Source organism: Neopsephotus bourkii, unplaced genomic scaffold (assembly GCF_033783945.1).
Source record: "Neopsephotus bourkii isolate Nb327-2 ecotype Australia unplaced genomic scaffold, CSIRO-AGI_Nbou_v1 NB_1197, whole genome shotgun sequence".
Classification (NCBI taxonomy): Eukaryota; Metazoa; Chordata; class Aves; order Psittaciformes; family Psittacidae; genus Neopsephotus; species Neopsephotus bourkii.
In genome coordinates, this window is record NW_026901682.1 from 83,823 (window position 1) to 109,990 (window position 26,168).

The 26,168-nt window shown below is 40.4% G+C and overlaps 1 protein-coding gene and 1 long non-coding RNA gene across 4 annotated transcripts; one reads left to right on the forward strand and one right to left on the reverse strand.

Moving 5' to 3' along the window:
• Positions 1-30: 30 nt before the first annotated feature.
• Positions 31-13,280, reverse strand: GCNT1 (glucosaminyl (N-acetyl) transferase 1). Of its 3 annotated transcripts, none has more exons than XM_061364264.1 (3): positions 13,155-13,280; positions 2,806-2,939; positions 31-2,403 (listed from the first exon to the last, which is right to left on the reverse strand). In XM_061364264.1, the coding sequence occupies exon 3, from the start codon at positions 2,274-2,276 to the stop codon at positions 996-998; it is 1,281 nt and encodes a 426-aa protein (XP_061220248.1). In that variant the 5' UTR covers positions 2,277-2,403; positions 2,806-2,939; positions 13,155-13,280; the 3' UTR covers positions 31-995. The 3 variants fall into 3 exon arrangements, with proteins under 3 accessions (XP_061220248.1, XP_061220249.1, XP_061220247.1); XM_061364265.1 differs by lacking the exon at positions 13,155-13,280 and adding an exon at positions 8,724-8,811; XM_061364263.1 differs by lacking the exon at positions 13,155-13,280 and having other exon boundaries at positions 2,806-3,656.
• A 353-nt stretch (positions 13,281-13,633) lies between these two features.
• LOC133218138 (uncharacterized) lies at positions 13,634-24,954 on the forward strand. Its single transcript, XR_009727064.1, has 4 exons — positions 13,634-13,732; positions 15,793-16,018; positions 16,452-16,571; positions 24,394-24,954. It is a non-coding gene; the product is annotated as an uncharacterized LOC133218138 (long non-coding RNA).
• Positions 24,955-26,168: the final 1,214 nt, after the last annotated feature.

Below are 26,168 nucleotides of genomic sequence, written 5' to 3' on the forward strand. Positions count from 1 at the left end.
GCCTCTAGAAGAGCTTATAGGAAGACACAATATCATTAAGAAAAATAACTTTATTTTTGCATACTCACTGTTAAAAGAACCTGGAATACAAGTTGAGCTTGACAGAAGAAGAAACCAGCAGTTCCGCCAGTGACACTTAAGACACTGCTGAAGTTCTTTAAAGTTTTTTGAGAAACTTGAGTCATTTTAGATCCAAAGGCAAGATTCCTGATACAGTGAAAAGTATAAAATTCCAAGTCTAACTCTCATCAGGCACAAAACTTTTCCCTGAGAAGATGTAATTACAAAGTAGCGTATAAACTTTATATCACATTATTGTGGGGTTTAAGAGTACAAAAGCAAGATTTGACTACAAAAATTTAAACACAAGTCCTTAATATTCCATGCTGAAGTTGAAATATTCAGGAAGATTAACAATTACATATTACAGAATTACAGCAATCAGATTTAAATTAAATGAAGACAGCTTGCTTTGGTATATTCCCTTTTATATAGTTTTCAGATTAATTATAGTGTTATTTTCCTGAGATCTTTCAGCACTACAAAGCCTGTGCAGTCCAGCTGCTTTTTCCCCCGTTTATTCCTGCCTCTTCATCTTTCCCTTTCAACTAGCATTACATTCATGGGAAAAAAACCTGACAAATAATAATGAGCAACATGCATTTTCCAAGCCTTGAAACAAATAGTTTAGCCAAAGGAAGCCCATTAACTACATTTTTAGATAATAAATATTCCAAGTTGTTGACCTTCTAAAAATTGCTATCTTCTGTTTTATACCTGAAGTTCTAAACATCAGTGTGCAACACAAGTCATCCCCATCTTGATGTCTTTTGTCCCTCTTGTCTATGAACAAGTCAGGGTGTCATCACTACCATATTGACATGGTGAGAACTATTATACCCATGATCAGCATCACTACCATTGGCATTACAAGTTAAAAGTACATAGCTGTATAATATTTGTACCTATGTTTCGTCACAGGAGCATGCAGTATTTCAGTTCTTCTGCAGATATAAAGCTTTGTGTCGCAAATACTCTTCCAAACATTTCACTGCAAAAGGGTCAACATCAGTGTCAAACTTATTAGCAAAGAAGTGGTGGTTTCGTAACATCCAGTTTAGGTCTCCTACCCCAAAAACACAGACAGAGCGAACATGAACTCCACTGCATGGTGGGTAGGGTGCACCTTTGAACACATCCCCTTCAAAGTACTGCCACTTGACAAATCTGGCCAATGCATTCATGTCAGAAACATCGTATTTGTCACTGGAAGAAACTGCACCTGGGACTTCAGGGATTCTCTGAATTGTTGCCCACAAGTACTCATCTGGGCTGTAAGTGTCTTTTGCCCATTCAATGAACTTAAGTATTTTGCTGCTTTCTAATACGTATTCAACAAACTTTCTGCTGACTACAAAATAGGCACTACCAGAAAAGACTGGAGTACTGAGAGGTGGTAGTTGTTTGTCTATGCCTGTGTTCTTTATTTTACCATCAATAATCTCATGGTGTTTTTTCCACCTTACTTCTTTATAAACAGGCATTTTTTCTGTTTCCAAGCTGTTTTCACCTTTAAGGGCTTTTAATTTCTCTACTATTTCCTGGTTGGTCTTTATTGGAAAGTCCATGCCACAGAGGTTTATTAGGTATTTCCACTTTGTACTTCTTCTGTAGAGGTCTTTCATGCAGTTAATGTCTGCCTGCACTCTACTCCATGAAGCATACACAACATTCTCTAACTGACTAGAAATAAAGACATTATCAAAACATGAGACTATTCCCCTCACAGCAGCAAAAAATGATTCTGGAGACTTTCTGTCAACATGAATGCAGTAAAAATTCTGAGGGGCATAGATTGACCTTAGAAGTCTGTCAAGCATCTCAATTTTGTGATAAACCACTATTGAGTAAGCTATTGGAAATTCTGCTTCTTCATTGCTGAGAGGTTCCATAATGTATTTCCTAGTCTTGGTGAAGGAGGCACAGTCTGCTGTCATGTTAATATAATCATTTGTTGTTACTCTGGGGCGCTTCTTAAATGACACTGACAACATCTCAAGCTTTACTTTTTGAATTTCTTCTATATCCCCTTCTATAATCTTGGTGCAGTTAACATTGCCAACAGGATCTTCTTGTGTCAGCTCAAGATGTCTCTGATTTAAGAAGTCTTGTTTCTGGTTGACTTTCAAAACTGAAATGATTACTACAATTAGAGTTAAACCCAAGAAAAGCCTGAAGCGTAAGTTGTGGCAAAACCGTAATTTCCTCTTCAGCATTTCAAATACTAGGTAGATTTGTAGGGCTAAAAAAATCACCTTCCTCTCTGCTCATGTCAGCTTTAACAACTTCAGAAAAAATAATCTCTGTTTCTCAGGAATTTGGTGAGTTGTTGAAGAAAAAATCCTAAAATAAAATTAAATATGACTGTCATTCAAAGACTAAAAGGTTTCTTTAGAAAGTTACTGATTAATATTACATTGTTATTTAGAGACAGTAAGAAGGTGAATACATTAGCCAAAAATGTCTATTGAATTAGAAATTAATGAACAAAATTCATTTATTTTTGTAGAAAAAGTTTGGAAGAGGCAGATAGTTTTCATGAGACTCTACTAAGTGTAGTACTAAGACTACAAACAGAAGTTCAGTAAGAAAACAGAGCTGATTCAGCTGCATCTGGCAAAATTAAAGCCAGTAAATCAGATATATTAATGAGAAGCAATAATTTAGTGCTAATTCATGCTTCAGAGTTTGGCAAGAATGTTTTATACTCACTTCAGCATTGACTTGTATTTCATTATAACTTACCACTCACTTCCTGGATGCTAGTCATGTGTTATCTTCTCACTGGGAAAGCAGACCCCAAAGCCTTTCAAGATTTTTGCGTGAGATAGTGTCTTCCACATCCTTCAAATGAGCTTGGAAATACCATCAGGACAGAGCTGATGAGAAGAGGAGAAAGAAATTAGTATAGCATAGCTCCTCAACTTTCAGAGTGGTGAGAATACCTGTGGCTGAATTGCTGAAGTACTTTTTTAAGGTCAAAGGCAATATTTAATGGCTTATCTCTAAAGCTGATTTGTGCTGTCACTGCAAATTCAGTTATCTAAGAGCACAACAGTGTTGTCTTATTATTGTTTAAACACACGTGGTTTTTATGATTCAGCAATTGCTTTTCTGTGGAAATATGTCAGGCTGAGTTACAAGATTTATAACCTGACAGTCTTATTTTCACCTTTATTTCACAGGAGCTACATAATTTTTATTTGTTAACCCCCTTTCTCCTTAAGCACCTTTTTCCTGCTTCAGTACTCTGTGAGAGGAACACTGCACTATAAAGCAAGCAGCTACAGCTGTAGCAGTTGAGAAAACTGCAGTCAAGAACTAGATTACAGAACTAGGTGTCTTTTTTTGTAAGTACTACCCCAGCAGGTAAACTGATCAAGAACAGGGTATGCTTAAACAACTTACATTGCCACTCAAATGCCATTTCTACTTACACTGCCTAATAATTCAGTGCACATCTGCATTTGAAACCAACCTCCTATTGCAAAAGCCCATATGGTTTATAGAGAATGTCTTCCAAAATTTTAATTTTAAAGTTAAAAAGTTTATGAAATATTGAAGTACTTGAGAGATCTACAGCTCCCCTCATTTTTTACTACATTCAAGAAAAAAATATAGCACCTCTGAATCACTTTCTGAACAGCTCTAAGCATAACTGCTACTCCCCAAAAAACTGGTAAGAAAAGTTGCGTTAAGTGTACACTGTGTCAGCATTTTTCTTCCTCCTACTCAATCCTCCCCTCCCCTTTTCTTGAAGCGACTCCAGTATCATGTTAGCTTTTAATTCTCAGACCGTGGCTTTTAACCTGCTACTTGCAAATCTCAGAACAGGTGCACATAAGAAATTAAGGCCTGACATTAAATACTACCAAGTATTTTGGTAATAATGCTGCCACTGGGATGCACTATGTGTTGGGTCCCCCACTCTGCCCATAGCACTGCAAACTGATGGGGGAATTGACCCATGTTTAGTAGATGGGAGGAAGATGCAGATCACTGCACAGAAGTCTAGCACAGCAGTAATGATCAGCAGTATTTTAAGGAAGTATTATAAGAAAACATTTTGTAATTCAAGCCACTAGCAGGCAGTGACCACAAACTGTTTGTGGTTAACAGCATTTATTTATGACTAACAGCATTATATAAATATCTTATTTACTATAAAGTGTAATTTGTTTTCAGAATTACACCTGTAATTATTGTATCCTGCATTCCTAATTTTATCTTAGGGAGGTGGACATTTGTTCCAAGTCTGTTTTAGGTGTCAAACTGGAAGAACTAAATTTTTGACCCTTAAGGTAAGTGTGCACTTACAGCTGAAAGCACAGGGAGGAACCTTTGAAGTATCAGGTTTCACACTAGGAATTTGAATTAAAAAAAAACCCCAAACCCAAAAAACAACAAACCCACAACAAAAAACCAACCAAACCTTAAAAAGGGGAAATTCCACAATTACCACTTTTTGTTTGCAATGTAGCATCAAACACAAAGGTATAATTTAAAGCAAGTTTTAATATTTATATTTAAATATTTATATTTAATATTTATAACTTATCACACACTTGCTTACCTGATGTCCTGTTAGTTTTGACTAGTAGATCAGATCCAATAAAAATAAAATCCATCACATGTGAAATTAACAAAGGAAGGATGCTAGCCTTGTCATAGTCTCCCTAATGTGTATCAGGTATATATTTCCATAGGATGAAGCCTGTGATACTGGTTACCCTTAAATTAGTTTTCTGCCTATCAACTTAGAAATTAAGACTTTTCTAGGACTTAAAACGCATTTCAAATGCACTTTTATTTGTGAAGCTTTACCTTTTCTTGAGGATGAGAGTTAGCACTACTATTTTATCCTATTTTCAGTTTCTACAGGGTCACTAGCTCCACTAGCGTTGTGGACTAACACTCACTTGAGAAGGATTGCCACCCCCTTCCTCTGCTTTCCAATGCAGGGAGGCAGAGCCTTAAACTAAAGCTATAATTGCAGTCTTCACCTTCTACAACTTCTGAAGAATCAAGCTTGCTAAAGAGCCTTCCTGCTTCTGTTTTGGAATAAAACTTAGTTGAAGGTAGGATAAAAAAATCTCTTTCGGAAAACCTTGTAAACCCAGCTGGGTGCAATTCCTATATTGTTTTGAGCTCAGAATAATCAAACCCTGCATTTCCATTGTACCAAAAAGAGATCTGCAAACATTTTTATGTTAAACATGGCTCTTAGCTCTAGGTGGAGGTTTTTCCCCACCGTCAAATTTGTATCACCAACACACTGCTTCCTTTGAACAGTCTTAACAATAAGTAGTGATTTGTTTATGCTTTCAATTTCTTTTCTAAAAAAGTCCTAGAACTTGATCATATCCCATTCTTTGCAAAAGTTGACCTTTGCAGGATAAGGAAAGATTTGGTGTATTTTATCTAATAATATACCTGGGTTTTGTTTAATAAATTCTTATGAGCCTAGAATACTCATTAACAAAGCTTCAGACTCCATTCAGTAAAGCTTTTAGCGTCTTTTTCTCAAGATCTACTTAGCTTTACTGTGCACACTAGAGAACGCACTATCAGAAACAGTACTTTGCACTTTGGGAGAGCAGGAGGTAAGTTTGCTCAACCATAAATAAAAGACTACGCTGCAGCCTTGGTCTTGCTCTCAACTGAAGTTCACTTTCAGAAGTTATGTGCTTGACTCACTTCCTTCCTTTACTTCCTTCTACTCAAGTCAGAGCTTGTATTTCTAACGAAGTAATCATTAAAATGCAAAACTTACAGCAGTTGTTAGTATTTGAAGGGGTTAGTAAAAAGTTGAGTTAGCTGCTCATTTTCCTCTTTCCTGCCAAAATCATTCTTCAGTCCTGTGTACATACTGTATGGTATGACTAAACACAAAACCAATATAACTTCAACTTGATTTCTACCAGAGACTAGTGTTCTCCATTTAAATAGACTTTAAGGAAAGAAGGATTACTATACCTAGTTTAAATCTCCATTTCTGGCATCTATTCCGTGTCATAGGGCAAATCACCCACGTCATTTGCGTCTGTGAAATAGGTAGTCCCAAACTGCCAGGTAACATATGTCTACATAAAAGTCACATTCTGATTTAACTTTTATATTACTGTAAAGATGGTACCGTAAGACAAGTTAATTTCATTAACAATGTCTTTACCTTGTTATTGTATAAACTTGTGTTATCTCTACATGCTGAGTTATTAATCTGACCCATGGTACTAACTGAACAAGTCAGCAAGGGGTACCTACACCAAAGCAGCTGAAGGGAAACAACCTTCATCAATGAAAGGCTGTGGCCATGGACAAGAGGGAGCACCCTCAGAGCCCAGCTCACCACGTGACAGATTTTAGATAAGTTTGGCTTCACCCATCCTTAAAAACAAACAGAAAATCCTACAAGAAACCCAAGTCTTCAGAGGAAAAAACAAATCAAACAATCTACAAGATTATACCACACACAGCTCAGAGAGAGACCAAAGTTCATATGGAGATTTTACACAGACAGGCTGGACTGGTGCTGCACCATGTAATGGCAGTGCTATATCCACCCCTATACCCACATGTCGGGGCTGGTGCTAAGGAAGAGGATGTTTGCAAGGGTGCAGAGCCCTGCTACACCAGCCCTAACAAAGGGCAAGTGCCTCAGCCCAGCAGCACAGAAACCAGCTTCTGGCTGCTGGCACAGCAGACCTGTTTGACTGCAGCTTCATGTGTCCAGTGTTGGGGCAGGAAGGATTCGACAGCAGATCGGAACAAACAGCTTCTGGGGAGTTCTCTGCAGTCAACTCTCATGGCTGCTGGAAGGGCCCTAAGGGCACTACTAGGTCTTGACAGGTCCAACCAAGGAGTTCTGAAGGGGGCTCAAGCACCTCTTGTACAAAGAGAGGCTGAAAAAGCTGGGGTTGTTCACCCCAAAGAGAAGCTGCATGGAGACCTCATAGCAGCCTTCCAGTATCTGAAGGGGCCCTACAAGGATGCTGGGGAGGATGCTTCATTAGGGACTGTAGTAATAGGACAAGGGGTAATGCATTAAAACTTAAAGTTCAGGATAGATATAAGGAGGAAGTTCTTCACTGTAAGGGTGGTGAGGCACTGCAATGGGTTGCCCAAAGAAGTTGTGAATGCTCCATCCCTGGCAGTGTTCAAGGCGAGGTTGAACAGAGCCTTGGCTGACATGGTTTAGTGTGAGGTGTCCCTGCCCATGGCAGGGGGTTGGAATTTGACAATTTTAAGGTCCTTAAAACCAACCCTAACTATTCTATAAATCTAACCAGCCCCTCCAAGCTCTCTGATGGCCTCACTTCAGCCTCCTGGTGCTGTTAGCCCCTGCTCCACTGATACCACAGCCTGGCCATTGGCCCTGACAAGCCGGGCCCAAATCCCAGCCCAGCTTGGCCTCTCCACACCCCCAGAAAGGTGCTGCCCCACTCCTGACCCGACTGCTTGTCAATGCCCTGAGAGACAGGGTCATGGGGAGCTGCCATGGGGAGCCCCTGGCCCTGCAGCACCCTGAAAAACTCTACTCACCACAACAGATACCAGCAAACCTGTAATCTAGGTTTTATGCTCTTGTTTGGACTGATATAGCTGAGAGTGGGAGATGTGTCTTTTCCTAAATGAGGTTCAGAACAATGGCAGCCTCTGATCAGTATTACAGTAGGGTGGCACCACTCTTTGGGGATATTCATTTTGCCTGAGTTACAGTGTCAGCATTGGGAAAACAGGGCTCTCAGGCGTCGTACAGCCTCCCTTCTATCAACTTGTGTTAAACACATCTCCACCTTCCATCTTGTCTGAAGCAGTTTAGAGACCAGACTGAAACCCGACACGAAATAGATATTTTTTGTATTTAAGCAATTACCATACTCTTTTAGAGTACATATATGTATTTTCCCTGCAAAAAGCAGTTAGGGCTTGCTGCAAAATGGTACACAGACGCATCTCGTGACAGGATGAAAATCATTAGGGGCTGATGGCACAGGAAGAAAAAATAAATATAAACAAAACCACATGTATCTTAATTTTGACACTTCAGTCTTTTCAGACATCAGTGCAAAACCTGCTAAGATGTTGAACACCAATTCAGCATTGAAAAAGAAGCAATGTTGCTCCTAAATACACCATGGGGAAGTATCAGCACCCGAAGTTAAGAAGAGGATAGGTAGAGAGTGAAAGGTGCCTTGTGAAAGGCAGGAAAGAGCTTAGTTATCAGGATGTCAAAACGAGTTATAGTAAGAGCAGGGAAGATCTTGATAAGTCTTGCAGGCTTAGCAAGTTCTGGTATCACGAGTCAGCATTGTGGGCTGCTGAACTAACATGCACCAAGCTCCTTCCTTTAATTTTTCCTATTATTCTGCTTCTTCTAGCATACACCAGAGGAAGTAGATGGTGAGGTTTGCTCTCTTGTAGTTGCTTTGGTGACTTTTGGCACACAGCTCTTGTGGAGAGGACCCAGCCGCGTGAACATTAGGCGGGCCTCTATTGCACGTCCACAGCACATTAGCTTTTAATCAAAGCTTTATGACAAGAAAACTTCCTGGCAGCTCTACTAACAGTCTACATCCATTCACATCAACCTGATACTTTTGTTTTTACAGAAATGTATTGAAGAAAAGCCAAACAGAAAACATAATGCTGAGTATCCCCACCTCTGATGTGGTGGCGGGGATGGGCCAAGAGACAAGTAATCATTCTGATGGGTGGGGAGCTAGTCAGAACATGCTGATTTTTCCCTTTTCTTGCCTTGAAAGGAGGTAAGATAAAAGTTCAGTTACCCCTGAGAATAGTAAATGAGCAGGTGTTTACCAGATACTTGCTGTTCTCTTTCCCCATTCACAAATTCCACCTGAGATCCAAAACTTTTCCTCAACACTTCAGAAGGTGGATTTGCCAGAAAGTCCTTGAATTTACCAGGCATACCATCTATGCCTCACAGCTTACATCTCCTGCAGGCAGTTGTTGCAATTAACGTGCTTCCACTCAGGTTCAGTTATGCAGAACATTCATTCCTATGAGGAAGTGATTTTTAAAGCTGTAAGCAGCTTGCATAAACACAAACATACATAAGCACAAAGACAGACTGCCAGGCGCAGAGATCTGCCAGACACAGAACGGAGTCACATTTACTCAGCATTTCCATGATATCAAGCAGTACAATCTTGAAATCAGATAGCCTGTAACTGAAAGAAAGTAGTCATGTTTGTTCCGTTAAATAGTCTTCAGTCCTACTGAAAATAAGAAATGGTGCATAAACTGACTATTTAGTTACTATTAGAGTGTATGGGACTAAAACCTTAATTCTGAAATTCATGTAGAGCCAGCAGCAGGGTTCCATATGCATGCATTTGTCTGCTCACTGACAACTCTCTGTAAGAGCAGGCTTTTTCTTCAGAGCTGCTTTAAAAAAAAAAAAAAAACCAAAACAAACAAACAACAACAACAAAAAAAAACAAACAAACAAAAAAAAAACAAACAAACAAAAAAAAACAAACAAACAAAAAAAAAAACCAAAAACCAACCCCCCAAAAAACAAAAAAATTACCAACAACATAAAAAAATCCACAAAACCCCCCACCTCCTTTTTATAGAAAGAAATTACATGTTTGTAGTTCTTTGTTTGCTTAGAAGGCAGGCTTTAGAGAAAACTCCACAAACGGCTCATATTGCTACACCTACCACTACACAGAGATTAAATAGTGACAGAAGGTAAAAGTAGATAGCTGTTTTTCAGGGGGAATTGGAAGAAAGTGGGAACATAAATTCAAAACCCTGGGTTATTTGGAGATCTTCCGTTCAAATGTCAGGAATCTGACATTCTAAACCTTTTATCTTTTTAAAAAAAGTAAACCCCACATGAGCATACACTCAGTGTGTAAAACAGCACTTAAAATATTTCAGTTCTGGCAGCCTTTCCAGCATTCTCTTGTACTACTGTATCAAGTAAATCTTCCTCACAACAAAGTTCAAAGCCTGATTCTCATTTGTGTTCAAGTCCATCCTTACAGGTCCCATAGGCAGAGCTACAGAAGTAAGAAATTTCACTTAAGGAAAGAAAAAACATTGTGGCAAAATCATTCTGTGACCAGTTCTTACCTTGAGAAATCTGTGACTTAATACTGACAGTAAGATATGTTTTACCTCAAGGTAACTTAACACTGAAATTATACTTACAAATCCCAAAATAAATCAAAAAAAAAAAAAAAAAAAAACCAAAACCAAAAAAGACCAAAACCCAAAAAACCCACAGAATCATTGATGTCCAGTTTAACATCCAGTACAACTGCCTGGTGTTCATCAAGATAATTTGTGCCCATTGGCTACTTCAAAGTAAAATACATATATATGTGTGTATATATATATACATTTTATATATAAAACCCTATTATTTTAAAGTAGGAACTATAATTTTGCCAAGAACAGAGCAATTGCTGCACTCCTTGCACCCACCTATACAATTTTTCTAATTGCTGCCTAGTGAGAACGTTGCATTTCAGAATGGGACACACTGGCAGACTGTTACAGGAAAGGTATTATCTATTAAACCACAACTATATCCCATGGGGGAAGGAAGAGGCTGTCAAATTTTTGAGTGCTTGGATCCCTCTTCAAGTACAGTATTTAAAATACTATTCTGCGGAGACTTTCTTTAGCCCTGGGTAGAAGCCAGTATTTTAAAGCCATGCCTACAGTTACAGCTCGTCAGTGAGCTAAAGCACAAGTAGTACCAGCAGCAATAATCTTTGCAAAGAACAGATGACTCCTGCAGTTATTGTACTACTAACAAGGTTCAGCATCATTCTTAGGTCCACAGGTTTAACTCTGTTGTGCAAGTCAATACTTCCTTCTCTTAAGCTTAAGGGGTACTATACTATTTTTTTCTTGTTTTTTCACTGTTCAGTTCACTGTTCACTCCAGGTGAGAGGAGTTTCAGCTGACTTGCATGACAACTGCACACAAAATGCAGCTCAAAAATTAAAGTTCTTTTGTTTAAGGAGCAGATACTACCTGGAAAGTAGGTTCCACTGCAAAATGCACAGAAAGACAGACACGCCCCACCACCACCCATACTACAGTTTATGGTGCTGTATATGATCAGCAATGAATAACTTTCCACTGTCAACTGGATTATGTTGGAATCCAAATGAAAACCAGGAGGAAATTATTAGAAAAAAACAAAAGTAAATCTTTTCATAAGACCAGCAGTGGGTTTTCCGCTATGGCAACAAATTTGGAGAGCAGGATTTTACTCACTAGATCACCATATTTTCAGCACAGCAGACAATAAATCTTCAGCTTGTATGTTCCCTACTGCATTTTGTTTAAGTTAGAAAAAGAGAAAACAGACTTAACAAAGGTATTTTTTGTTTGTTTTAGGGCAACTTTTGGCTCTTCTGGCCTCAGGAAAGTACTACCCAAGACAATTCAGATTCATAGGAAAGAGATGATGCCGACATATATGTTTACTATAGATAGAGGAAAAAAATCACTGACGAAAGAAAATGAACGCAGTATTTTCTTTCATATTACACCTACTTTCAAAAGCAATGTGTCACTGTAACTGAGCTCCAGCTTGAGCTACAAATACCACTTTACTTTTCACAAGAATTTTCAAGTTGAATCCAGTAGACTGAAATGCTAGATTTGTCCCTTCTTCTCTTACTACCATTTCTGTCACTCTTGCCAGCTCTGCGGTTGCCCACCTCATATTCCATTAAAAAAGAAGTTTAAAACTGCAGACTGCAAAATGGTAATTCCCTCCTGCTGCCACTCCTCCTCTTTCCCACAAAGAAACCTACTTTTCTGAGCAATACTGAAAGGAGGCAATGTGCCAGAGCATTACTGAGCCTCCTGTCAGGCTTATGAGTCCTCCCACCCAACTTCGGCAACTTCGGTCACAAAAATCTATTCATAACCTTATAAACAGCTTTGCTCTCCTGAAAAAAAAAAAAAAAAAAAAAAAAAAGGAAAGGGAAAGGGAAAAGGAAAAGGAAAAAGAAAAGAAAAAAAGAAAAGTTTTCTTCAGGGTTTTCCCAGTTTTATGATCGTTAGTAGAGCGGGGAAAAAAAAGAAAACAAAAAAAAAGGCACATCCCAGGTTGCAGCACCTCAAGAGCATCCGATGTTTCTTGAACCCTGCGCTCGCTAACACACTTCACATCAACCAGGCACCCTCAAGGCCAACAGCCTGCCCAGGGCTCCCCTGCACCACTGATGCGGGAAAAGGCAAAGGGAGGAAGGGAAGAAAGACAGGAAGAAAGCGGAGGGGAAAAGAAAAGAAAAAAGAAACAAAGGAGAAAGGGGAGAAGGAAGGGAATGAAAGGGATGAGAGAGTAAAGAAAACAAAAGAAAGGTGAGAAGTAAAAAACAAAGGCGAGGAGAGGGAAAACTTAAAAAAGGGGAAAGGAGGAGGGGAAAACGGAGAAGAGGGGAAAGAAATGGAAAAGAAACGGAAGAGGAGGGAGGAAAAAGGGGAGACAGGGAATGGGTTAGAGGGAAGACGGGGAATAAACAGAGAAAGAGGGAGGGAAACGTAAGAGGGGAAAGGAAGAAAGAAGGAAAGGAGAGAAAGAGAGCGGAAGAAACTAACGAGGAGCAGAAAGAAGCGGAGCTGCTCATCAGCTGCGCCTCCACAGCCCTCCCGTGCAGTACCTGTCCGGCCACCTCGCCGCTCTCGAAGGAGCGCTCCGCAGGGTACGGAGCTCTTCCCCCGGGAACAGCCATGCCGGCAGCCTGGCCAGAGCCCTCTGCCGCTCCCGACCCTTCCGCAGCACCCACCTGCGGTGACGGGGCCGCACCCGCTTTGTGGCGGCTCGAGGTGTCCTGTTGTGCTGTGCCGTGCTGTGCCGTGTGTCGGGACAGGCAGGGCACGCCGGCAGCGCAGAGCTGCAGGTCCCCCCGCTCAAGCAGACTGGCGCTGAGCTCCCAGCCTGGTTCCCACCTCCTCCCGCACCGCCCACCGGCCCAGCCCCTGCCTCGCCTCACTCCCGCCTGTCGACCCCTTTCTCCCCGCGGCGGTGCCGGACTGCCGCCACCCACTTTGGCAGCTGCTCTCCTTTAAACTTTAAAGAAAATTACTATCACTTCCTTAAAGCTTCCGCGGTGGTGCCGGTGCCGGTGAAAACCTCGTAGGGAAGATCGGGGGCAGCTCTTCTGCGGCTCACGGCAACAAAAAGCTTTCTCACTGCTCCCCAGATCGTCCCGGCTCGTCAAGAGGAGGCAGCAGCATCCTCAGGGCATGGTCCAAACTACCGATGACCCCACCGTGAGTTGTGCCTCCCCGGGGGTCGGCGAGGAGAGGAGAACGGGCTCGGTTTAATTTGTGGCATCCGCGAGTTTGTGAGCGGGCACCCGGCGGGCGAGGAGCTCCCGCAGATGGTGGTTTGCAACCTCTCCCCGGCACTGCCGGGCCCCCAGAAACCCGCCTTCTGCAGACAAATGTGTTTGAAATGGGTCAGTGGGTGGGAAAGCTGAGAGGGCGTAGAGTTGTCCTTTCCATCATTCCAGTTGTGAAGCTCCCACTGGAGTTTTATGCGTCTGCACAGTAAAGCTTGATCAAGGGTCTGAAAGCTGAGAAGAAAATGAGAAGATCTGGTTTCAAGACTGTCACTGGGTGACACTGCCAAGAGTTGCCTCTGCATGTCAGCACTTGGATCAGACAGGTTAGTTTGGGAATGGACTGTGAGACCTTAAATCCACATTGTCATTTTATCAAGAAGGTTTTCATTGTAGATGGACCTTATCAGTAGGTAGAGAAGTAGCTTGTTACTACATGCTAACAGATGGGGAGAAAAGAGGGATCTTTCTAGTGTGTCTTTTATAGGCCTGAGCCATAGCATGGAGCACTGTACTAAAAAGGCCTTTCCTCTGTAAACCCTGTAGAGATTGGTAGCATAAGTTTTCAACAGGAGTGAGAAATTTGGGAATGGGGAGCAAGATTTATCATTTGTTTTTCCCAATTGCAGCCAATGACTGTGTTTGTCTTGCATGTAAATTAGAACAGCAAGTCACAGGTAGCATGGATTTAAGTGTTTGTTGTCTTGCTAAACCATCTGGAAGGCATAACAGTATTGACATTGCAGCATGAGAAGCAGTAACAGTAGAGCTCAACAGCAAGTGCTCTTTCACTGTTTTTCATTCCTCCCTGCCTTAATTACTTACACAGCTACAGATGCAAAGAAGTGTGTTGGATCAAAACAAACAAAGTACCAGAGTTTTGATGTGTATTGCTGCAGTAACAGAAGGTATGGTCTAATAACCACTTCCCATGGAGAAGAAAATAAAGAAGGGGGGGGGGGGGGAATTAAAGTCATTACTGAAAGTAGTTATTTTGGGTAGATAGCTGAAGTTCAGAAGTCTGTTGTTCTCTATCTTTTTAACAAGTAGAAAGCTAAGTTCTTCGTAGATTGATGAGAGACGTCATGATCTTTGACTGACCATGCTGGCAAAGACACATTGTTTTTTGCAGCTTTGTGACATTTCAAGGATTGTGTTTGAGTTATGGTTCCTTTCATGGTTTTTTGTCAACTGATCCTGAAAGAAAATGAATTAAACGGGTTTGCACCTGGGTTTTGCTCTTCTAACCTTGAGGCTGGAATATGAAGACACCAGGGTCCACAGGCTGCCCTTCCTGCTATGTGGTAGACCAGTGAGAGATATGACTGTATGGCACTCTGAAACAAAGTAAAAAAGAAAAAAAGAGATGTCAAGAATTTTGGAAGTACTAATACAGGAATTAAATAAATGTAATAAGTGGAACTTGGAGATAAGATACAGACAAAAGTGAACAGAAAGCAAGTCACAGATATGAGAAATTAAAATTGCGTAATTGATTTTGTTGTAAATCTTGACTGGTTTGCATGAAATTGGTACATGAATATTTGATACTTGCGATAAGGCCAACAATCCAGTGAGAACAAGATACAGAGAAAACATAACTGAGAAAGTTTCAAGAACAGTTTTCTGTGCATAGGTAAACATACATAGTTATGGTGCAGGAGAACTAAGTTACATTTACAGCTTAAATATATTTTCACTAGGAGGACATCTGTCTCATAGGTATGCTTGCTCTAAATTGACACTAGTATCTCTTTTGTCATTTGACAGCTGCCTCCAGGCTTTTAGGCTATTTCTGGAAGAACATAAAGAATATAAACATTATAAAAGACCTTCATACTTTTATGCTCTGTCAAAAGTTTAAGCTTCAAAGAGGTTTTTAAACCTAAGGCTTACTGATCATTCTATATCTTCTCAGTTTTACTGGTTTAAGGCAGTAAAAGTTTTCTTTTTATGAAAAGCCAGATAGTGATTTAGCATATTGTACTGTTAACAGCTTTTCTGCTAAACTTTTCAAAAGATCACTTGTCTGGGTTTTTGTGTCTAGTAAGTGTAACCCCAATATTTGTTTCTCGAGATAGTTCAGATCTAACATTGGGAAGATGCTACATGCTAATACCTAACCTGAGGTAAACAAAGGATCCTAATCAGACTTTGAATTCTGCTAGCGCTTGAAGTTTTCTTAATATGGAGACAGTGACTTTTCTACACTATCTTTCTCCAAGGAAAGAGTTCCTACAATGCATGTATTATCTTTTCTGTAAACATCTCTAGTAACATTTCCCTTTGTTGTAAAATTTATGAAACTCGGTGTTCTTGCCCAGATTCCCCATTGCTTGCTTTCTGCCTGAGTAGGGAAAAAATAATTCTAACCTTCAATTTGCAGGTGAACTCTTGAAAGCTGAGCCTTGGCATAAATCAGACGGGGAGAGTCAGAAATGCAAACACTGTGTGTGGAAAGAAAAACAGGCCTGAAGAAGATGACCACAGCTTCAAAAACCACTTTAGCGCAAAATGTCGTCTGACAGAAGGAAGACACCTCTCTCTAAGAAAATATATCTGAAACCCACTATAGCATATTCCTTTTTGGAACAAAGTATTTTCTGATATGGGTGAGTATTCATTTGTGGAGATGACCATGGCTTATGCCCGAAGTTAACAAAGGAGAGTCATATTTTCTTCCTCAGGATATGTGTAATGAACACTAGAAGTACTCTTTCATTGTACCAGTTTTGTGTTTAAACAAAACTGTTGTAGTTTTTGAGAGGCAAATTCTTCAGATAAGTTTAAAATAAGTTTAATATGAATAAACCATGTCAGTACTGCATGATCTATACCACCTGTGGCAAACTTCCTTCAAGATGCTGGCAGTTAGTTGTAATTACAGAATCAAAAATAAGAGTGGAGCAGATTGCAGGCATGAGTTGCCAAAATTGGCTGTAAAATGTACACTGGGAAATTGAGAACTTCTCGTGCCACTGTGATGGGTTTGACTTTGGCTTGCTGCTAGTTGCCTACCCAGAGATCTCTTTGCCTCCTCAACAGGGTTCAGGGAGAAGACAAGATGGAAAAGCTCACGGATCTGAGCAAAGACAGAGAGATTGCTTACCAGTTGCTATCATGGTCAGAACAGACTTAACTGCCAATTAAAAATAGAGTGGAATGGTGAGAAACAAGGATAAAACTAAAACTTCTTTCCCCCTAAACCTTCTGACTTCTTCCCAAGGGCAGTTTCATTCCTTAATTTCTGACTCTTTTACCTCTTTGCCTGTGAGTGGTAGAGGTGGATGAGGACTGAAGGTTGTGTTCAGTCCATAACAGCTCCTCCCTGCCATTGTATCCTGTTCACACCTGGAGCACTTTCTCCCCCTCTTTCTTCACTGACCTTGGTGTTTCTGCAGGGCTGCTTCCCCTACGTTTTTCTCACTCCTCTCTCTCACAAGTGCCATGCATCATATTTTATTGTTTCTTAAACATGTTATCTAAGAGGTGCCACAAGTGTCACTGATGAGCTCAGCTTTTGCCAGAATTGGGTTCATCTTGGAGCCACCTGGAAGCAGCTGTGTCCAGCATGAGGCATCCCCTGTCCTCTTCTTACAGAAGCAGGTGTGTGTGTTGCCTCCCCCCTTCTCCCCTGCCCTCAACCATAAGAAGAATCAAATTCCTCTTAAGACACTAACAAATTAGACAAACTTCAACCTTTAAAACTTTTCCAAATTTTATCTATGAAAAGTATCAATTGTCTTAGACAGCCCCCTCTTCCAAAGTAAAATAAAGCAATGCCATTATTATGTATATAAATATAAATACATATATATCTGCAAACACAGATGAGTATGTATACACAAGGAATTCTGGACTAATGTTTGGGTTGGTTTCACTTCTCCTCTTCACTTATGAAATACTTCATGAATTTCAGGGCCTAATCTCACAGCCTGCTTTACATGCAGGCTTCAGGCAGGATTGCAGGCTCTGTATCTGCAATGTTCTGCTCAAGCCCTTCCTTTGACTTCCCATCACCTATTCTCTATTTCATAGCCCAGATTTCCACTTAAGTTTGTTTCATTTCTCCTTCCTCCCTTTGTTGAACACAGTCTGTTGTTACAGCTGTGTGGTAGGTTGACCCTGGCTGGACGCCAAGTGCCCACCAAAGCTGCCCTCCTCAGCTGGACAGGGGAGAGAAAAACGTAACAAAAAGCTAAGGTCAGGGAGAGATCATTCACAAATTGCCATCACAGGCAAAACAGACCGACTCAGGGAAATGAATTTATTACCAGTCAAATCAGAGTAGCCTAAAGAGAAATAATACCTTCCCCCAACCCATCCCTTCTTCCCAGGCTCTACTCCCAATTTTCTCTACCTTCTTTCCCCAGCAGGGCAAGGGGACAGGGAATGCGGGTTGCAGTCAGTTTATCACATTTCTGCTGTTCCTTCCTCCTCAGGGGGGACTCCTTACACTCTTCCCCTGCTCCAGACTGGGTCCCTCATCAGGTCATAAGTCCTGCCAGCAAACCTACTCCAGTGTGGGCTCCTTTCTCTGTGGATCCACAGGTCCTGCCAGGAGCCTGCCCCAGCAGTCCATGGGGTCGCAGCATCCTTAAGGAATCTTCCTGCTCCAGTGTGAGGTCCTCCATGGGCTGCAGGTAAGTATCTGCCCCATGGACCTCCAAGGGTTGCAGAGGCACGGTCTGCCTCACCATGGGCTTCACCACAGGTTTAACCATGGGTTGCAGGGGAATCTCTGTTCCTGTGCATGGAACACCTCCTCCCCTTCCTTTTTCACTGACCTTGGTGTCTGCAGAGCTGTTTCTGTCACACATTCTTACTCCTCTCCCTCCCACTGCAATTGGGAGTGTTGCTGCTGTGCAGCAACTTTTCCCCCTTGTTAAATATGCTGTCTCAGAGCCACTACTGTCATTGATGGCACTCATGGGCTCAGCCTTGGCCAGCAGTGTGTCCATCTTGGAGTTGTCTGGCATTGGCACTGTTGCACATGGAGGAAGCTTCTGGCATTTCCTCGCAAGAAGCCACACCTGTAGCCCCAGCTGCCAAAATCTTGTCATGCAAACCCAATACAAGCTGTGAGGAATAATTCTACAAGAATCTGCTTTGTAGTCTGTAGTATTCATGTTTTGCTGCATAAACATCTATTTCCATTAAAAATGGTTAAACTCATGTGATGTTATGTCACATGAGCAGCATCTCTGATTTAGTTATGATATTTTTACAATTACAATATTTTGCCATTAACTGCCATTAGCTGCTTCATAAACTGGTAGTCTGGTGCTTAGCCTATTTGCATTTTGTTGGTATAACATATCTAGCTAGTATGATTTCATGCTATATTGTCTGGTATTGCTATGTGTAGATAAAGGTTAAAAAGAATTCAGTATCAACTGTTTTTTGCAGCATATCCAAACAAATTAATGCCATCTTAGAACCATGAACCTAAAGTTGCTTTAGGTGTTACTTGTATGTACAGCATTCATCTCTTGTCTTTACTTTGTTCCTTCTTTATCACATCAAGCTTTCAACATCTACTCACAATTTCCCCACATTAGATTCTTTATGACATTTTGTCTGATTTCTGTAAAATGGGCAGTACTTTTGCTATTTCTGATTTTTTTCCAGTTAAATTTTCACTGTACATTATCTGTTATTGTGGGTTCCTTTTTTATAGCCGGGTTGCTCTGTTAACTGGGATCAGCTGAAGATTTTTCAAGCAGTAAGCTATTTTTAATGAAAATTTGCTCTGCTGGAAACAGAATGTCCTGCTCTATCCCTCTGGGCAGCCAGTCTCCCTGTACAACACCTCCATAGAAGTACCCTATATGTGATTGCTGAGAAACTGCAGAAGTATGAGATCTGAACACATGCATTTTCCAGAGCTCCCATGGGAGTTATTTTCTTTTATGTCAGCTACGAATAACATTTACAGACTGATATTTTCCATTGCTAGACTAGATGCTCCATTCCCTAAGGGAATTGTAATCTGTGTATTTCCAAGTGTTGGGAATTGTTAGGATTAATAGCTTTGCTTAGCACTTGAAACTGCAGTACTTGAAGCCTTACGCCAGAAAAACTGTCCAAGGATAAACTTTTGGATAAGGCTAACATTGCAAGCACAAGAATAGCTGAAACCTTGAAACCTGCAGAAACAAGCAGAATTAAGAACATAAAGACCAAGGAAACAATTCTGAGAAAATGTGCTAACTTCAGAAGAAGACCAGCCCAGAAACCAAGAAAAATAGTAAGAAATCAAGACACTACTGACCAGAATTGAGTGATTGGACATGGGCATTGAGTAACGGGTGGTATATGCCAGGAAATCTATCTGTAAGGGTATAATTGGGATGCATGGTCTGCAATAGAGTTCCTCCTTTGAGGCACCCAGCTTGAGCTGCTCTGCATGTTGGATAAATAAACCACTTATTTACCTAGCAGATTGCTGACTTGTCTTCTTTGAGGAGGAACTTAAGGCCAAGCCCTGCTGAGGTGGCATTCACATAATTGCTAACATGGACTAGGTGGTGGCTGCATAATTCCTGTAACACAAAATTACCCTTAACTTGTATATTTAGTACACATGAATCTATTATAAGAATTCTCCCTTGGTGTATGATCTAATTATTTCCTGTTTGTGACTTTACTGTAAACTAGACCTCACATAATCATATGCACATTACCATAAACCACAACACGTTTATTCATATTAGTAGGTACAGCTGACTATTGAACAGTTCCTAGAACAACTACAAGTGTACCATAGAGTAAGAGTATACTTTCATTTTTATTAGGAATTTCATCTTTGTCTAGAGGCTTTTGCTGGTGGCTTAAGCTCTTGGAAATGTAGCAGTTTCATCAAAATGATGGATACCACTACAACATGTATGTTTTTGTACACTTTATATAGCCTTTTACTGTACCCTTTCCAGACCCCTCCTATTGACTTTTTTTTTTTTTTTTCCCCCAGACTTAAGTTTCCAAATCTGTCTTGTTTGTGTTCCCAAGAGGTAGTGGTTTGGTCATGTAGTCTATTATTGTTCTGCCCTGGGAGTTAAATGTGGGGTCCTAATTACAGCCTAGTCAATTTACATTCTGCAATTTGTCATTCTTTATTTTTTTTTTCTTTTTCTTTTATTCTAAGTTTAAGTATGGGTTATATGCAAACATTTTGTTTAGGTTTGAGTGTCTCATGTCTGTCATGGATAGATGCTGACCAGGGGTTCCCTAACACTTTAGGACTGCTTATAAAACTGAGGTCTCTTGTAAGAACTTCATAAGTTTCCTTTCCATACCTGATCCCTTTTAACCTTCATACTTTCTAGGTCAAGAATACTTACCACCCTTCTAAGTGCCTTTCTTAGTAACTTTCTGATATTTTCCATTACTGGACCTAAGTGCTCCATTCCCTAAGGGAATTGTAATCTGTATATTTCCAAGTGTTTATACAGTCTGACAAACATATAGTTTCACTTCTGTGTCAGTTATTAAAGGAATCTCTAATACCCAGAACAAAACCACTTTCTTCTTGTGTTTGTTTTCAGCAGCTCTGTTGAGCCTTCCTGAGGGACAAAATTCCTTCAGGATCTCTTTGCAATCTTTTCTATTGGTCTTTCTTTTCCTAAGCCCAGTCTTATCATGTGGTGTTCACACCACCTGTGCTAGGTGTTTTGTGGCAGAGGTAAATATAAAAACAACCAACCAACCAAAAAAGCAGGAAGCATTTGCGTCTTGATGATGAGTTACAAGTAAGAAGCTTGCAAGAAAGAAAGGGTTTAATTTCTTGCTCTCAGTAGTAAGCGGTCAAGAGCAGCTCTGTTCTCTTAAAAGGTTTTCAGTCCTTAGAAGAATGAAACACCACACCTTTTTCCCCTTTTGCCTTGAGAGAATTCCAGAGTTATCTTACACCACTGGTAACCTCTTGAAACAGTGAAACAACTCTATATAAGGAAGATATCTGTAAAAATAAATACCTAAGTACATAAAGATACAAACAATCCTGACTGATCTTAAACACAAGTTTAGATATTTGAACTATAATGTAAAAAGGTTCAGTAGAGAAAACTATTATAAATACATATTCTGACATGGTTTTTGTGTCCTGGCTTGCTGGCGCATGCCTTAAAGTAATTTCTGTAGCTCTGCTAGGAAGTAGGATTGTTACCACCCTGGAAGAAAAACAAATTTCCTTCAAAATCCATACATGAAGATTTAAACTGCAGCATCAGAAAGACTCACTGTCCTGCACAAAGGCTTCTTGGCTCAGATATCTTCATTTTGGATATCTTCATTTTTGGAGGAGATTCTCCTGGAAGGCATGCTAAGGCACATGAAAAACAACAAGGTGCTTGGTGACAGCCAGCATGGCTTCACTAAAGGGAAATCCTGCCTGACCCATTTGGTGGCCTTCTGTGATGGGGCTACAGAACTGATGGACAGGGGTAGAGCAGTTGATGTCATCTACCTGGATTTGTGTAAAGCGTTTGACACTGTCCCACACGACATATTTGTCTCTAAATTGGAGAGACATCAATTTGATGAATGGACCACTCAGTGGATAAAGGACTGGCTGGATGGCTGCACACAAAGAGTTGTGGTCAATGGCTCGATGTCCAGCTGGAGACCTGTAACGAGTGGTGTCCCTCAGGGATCGGTGTTGGGACCGGTCTTGTCCAACATCTTCGTCGTTGACATGGAGAGTGGGATTGAGTGCACCCTCAGCAAGTTTGCTGATGACACCAAGCTGTGTGGTTCAGTTGATAACACTGGAGGGAGGGAATGCCAACCAGAGGGACCTTGACATGCTTGTGAGGTGGGCTGATGCTAACCTCATGAAGTTTAACCATGACAAGTGCAAGGTCCTACACCTGGGTCAGAGCAATCCCAGGCACAGCTACAGGTTGGGCAGAGAAGAGATTCAGAGCAGCCCTGCGGAGAAGGACTTGGGGGTGCTGGTCGATGAGAAAATGAACATGAGCCGGCTTCAGTGTGCGCTTGCAGCCCAGAAAGCCAACCATATCCTGGGTGCATCAAAAGCAGCGTGACCAGCAGGTCGAAGGAGGTGATCCTGCCCCTTTATTCTGCTCTCATGAGACCTCGCTTGGAGTACTGTGTACAGTTCTGGTGTCCTCAACATAAAAAGGACATGGATCTGTTGGAACAAGTCCAGAGGAGGGCGACGAGAATGATCAGGGGACTGGAGCACCTCCCGTATGAAGACAGGCTGAGAAAGTTGGGACTGTTCAGCCTGCAGAAGAGAAGGCTGCGTGGAGACCTCATAGCAGCCTTTCAGTATCTGAAGTGGCCTATAGGGATGCTGGGGATGGACTCTTCATTAGAGACTGTAGTGATAGTACAAGGGGTAATGGGTTAAAACTTAAACAGGGGAAGTTTAGATTGAATATAAGGAGGAAATTCTTTCCTGTTAGGGTGGTGAGGCACTGGAATAGGTTGCCCAAGGAGGTTGTGAATGCTCCATCCCTTGCAGTGTTCAAGGCCAGGTTGGACGAGGCCTTGGGTGATATGGTTTAGAGCGAGGTGTCACTGCCCATGGCAGGGGGGTTGGAACCTGATGATCTTAAGGTCCTTTCCAACCCTAACTATTCTATGATTGTACGATTTAATCCATCTATTTGATCTTCTATCTACTCTTAATATTATTTTTCTGTCAGTTGGCTGCTCTCTGTACCTTAGGATGGTGTTCACTGAAAAGGGTTTAAACCAGCACTGGAAATCAGTGGACATAGTTTTAATTTACTGAGAAATCGTCCAATAATCTGAGACAGCATTTTCTTCCACAAGTTGTCCAGTGTAAGGAACATGAAGATCATAAGCAAGTTTGATGCTAAAAATCTTTATTCTAACAGCAACAAGCTGTAGCAATACAAATTGATACAGCGGAGGAAATCACTCAAGAAAATCACTGTTCTTTAAATAATCTGAAGTGGAAAAGCTATTGTGTGAGAAAACCTGTAGGCTGTTATTTTCTAGGACCAAGCCAGAAAAGGAACGAGAAACAAAGAGAGGTTATCTCACTGGGAAAAACTGTACTTAAGCAAATACAAAGAAGCCTTTCTACTAATGCAGCTTGAAGCTGTGCAAAAATCAAGATAGAACACCTGTATAGATTTTTCTGTATTTTCTGAATTAAAGAACACAATTTTCCTCCTGCTTCTTCTTTGTGCTATACATGCATTACAATAGCTATATTGAAAGCAAAGTCAAGAAGAAAAAAAAAAATAAATCTTCATTCGTACCACAGCAAATCTTCACATTGCACATTCTGCTTGTGAAGAGGTGCAAGATGAAGTGGTAGATGTTACCCATATTCAGCTAATGTTGAATATACTGAGGCTCTGCTAATGAAGAAGGAACACATTAGAGAGCCTTTAATGTATTAGACATGTCTCTTTGGAGACTGGTTCAGGACTTAAAGTTGATTGAATTAAAACCATTATATGTATATAATGCAAAATAAAGTACAGGATATAATCATCTTAAATTTTAAATTTCTGAATAACTGACTTTTTTACTAATTTAGAATTTACTATAATCCATATTACTGGCAAACATATACATGGACAACTAGCAAACACAGGTAAACTGATGGAGTTTAATTACACTGTGAAGAAGTAAAGTATAGACTGAGGTTCTCCTGCAATTTATTTTTATTTAAACCATTATAATTCAATTTACTTTAAAGAAATGTACTGAGTATTTAAACTGAGGTATCTGAAATCAGAATTTGGCTTGATGTTTAAACAACTATCAGATCAAGGTGTTAAGGATATTCATTGGCAAGTTTGTTTTTTCCTTTTTAGGTAAACAATTGTCTTTTGTTAGCCTTTTCTCTATTAATTCACTAATCTGTGCCCTTGGAAAAACCCTGTAAGAAAGCTACAATAAATGGAGATGGAGAAGTTGATGAAATTCCTACACAGAAAGGTCAGAACAACAGAGGTACTGATCTTCCTTGAACTGCAAGGTTCAGCTGTGTGCATTTTCCACCTGGCTGCAGTGAGACTGAATGGAAGATACCAAATGTTGTTCTCACGAAGAAAAACTTGTGCAAGGGAGTGCTCACGCTGAATTGGGTGAGGCCACAAACTGCGAGTATGAACCTTATGTATGCAAAGTCTCAGCTGAATGTGGTAATGAACAAGGTCATGGCTTATGTATTACTGGAATGAAACCAGGTACAGTGATACCAACCAGCCCATGAAATCAGATTTGTGCCTTATCTATGAGCATTGTCAGACTGTTTGCTTGTTTGCTTCTTTGATTCTAAATGTGACCTTTTAGCTGATTATGGGTCACCTATTGAAGGGCTATTTGGAGAATGAGGTGCCAGGAATAGAGCAGTGCAGTAAACCAAAAGGTTGAAAAAGGTTAGTAACTGCATTTGGTGGGGGATGTGTTTTTGCACACCTTCTTCTGAAAGATTTTTCAGAATATATTGAATTTCTGAGGTAGCTGGTATTAGGTTCCTCCAAAAGGCAACAGCTTCAGAAACTTAGATTCTACAGGTCTACTAAAGAACTACAGTTAACAGGCCCTCTATGCAGTAAAAATTTATTAGCTATTTAGCCTGAAAGCAAATGCTCAGAATAGATGTTTTAAAGATTCTTTTCCAGGGATTGATTTCTTCTTAAAGCAAGAAGTTTGCTCATGTTTATTTTTACGTTCTCTAACATCAGACAAAAGAGTTTGGATGCTTTTGTGCTAGCTTCTTACCTCTACAGACAGTTAATGACTGCTCAAGTCACTAGTCTTGTGTGAGAAAACATCAGTCTGGAAACTAAACAGACTATTTCTTCCCTTCTGCCAAAGAAGGAAGTGGAAGATTCTTCAAACCACCCCCAAATATGATGCCCTTTTTCACACACAAGTAAATCTTTTGCAATACCTCAAAATATCTGTTCTGTGTTAGCATGTTCTGGTTGCCAAGTCCAAGAACAAAGTTGCCAAAATTCATGATGGCATGTACTAATCTCTGATTCATTTTTTACGCAACAAAGGACTACCTGAGTTTTTTAATTAAACCTGACACTACATTGATGATGGCTGTGGGGAAAAAAAAAAAAAAAGTTTGTGGGGTTAATTAGTTCTGTAAGGTAAAGTAGATCCTATAGAGTCTTCTGCTCAACCTGTTTTGCAGCATAAATTACAGGTTTCCACTGTTATTTCTTTGCCAAGGTAAACAGTGTGGGGCAAAAGGAGCATTCCACGTGCAGGAGGTAGTGATATTAATAATGTAGAAAAACTGGTTAGTACATCTCCATATTAATATAGCACTGAGTTAGGTGGACTGTTTTGAACCTCTGCAGCTCAGGATACCCTTTAAAAATAAGTGAGGAAGAAACATTCTAAAATAATCCTGAGAGGTTTTTTGGTGTTTTTTTTTTTTTTTTTTGTGGATTTTTTTAGTCGGTTGTGGGTTGTTTGTTTGTTTTGTTTTGTTTTGTTTTTTTTGGGGGGTGGGAAGGGTGGAGGAAAAAGTGATTTTTAATTATAAATCCCAATGAGCAAAACAGTCATTGCTTAATTTCTGATGGCTGCAGCTTAACTGAGAACTGAGAAAGAATCACACAGTGCTTCCACAATGTTATTAATTTAGCAACAAACATACCAGCTACATTATTCAGACCACACAAGCCTTGCTACTCTTAGGACAAGACTAACTGACCCACAGCAGCTCTTGAAGAGCAGCTCTGTCAGAACTCACATATAGCATGTGAGTTAGTTTCCCATATTTAGTAC

Excerpts from the sequence above, each read along its gene's own strand:
- GCNT1 (XM_061364264.1), bottom strand. The coding sequence starts at position 2,276 with ATGCTGAAGAGGAAATTACGGTTTTGCCACAACTTACGCTTCAGGCTT.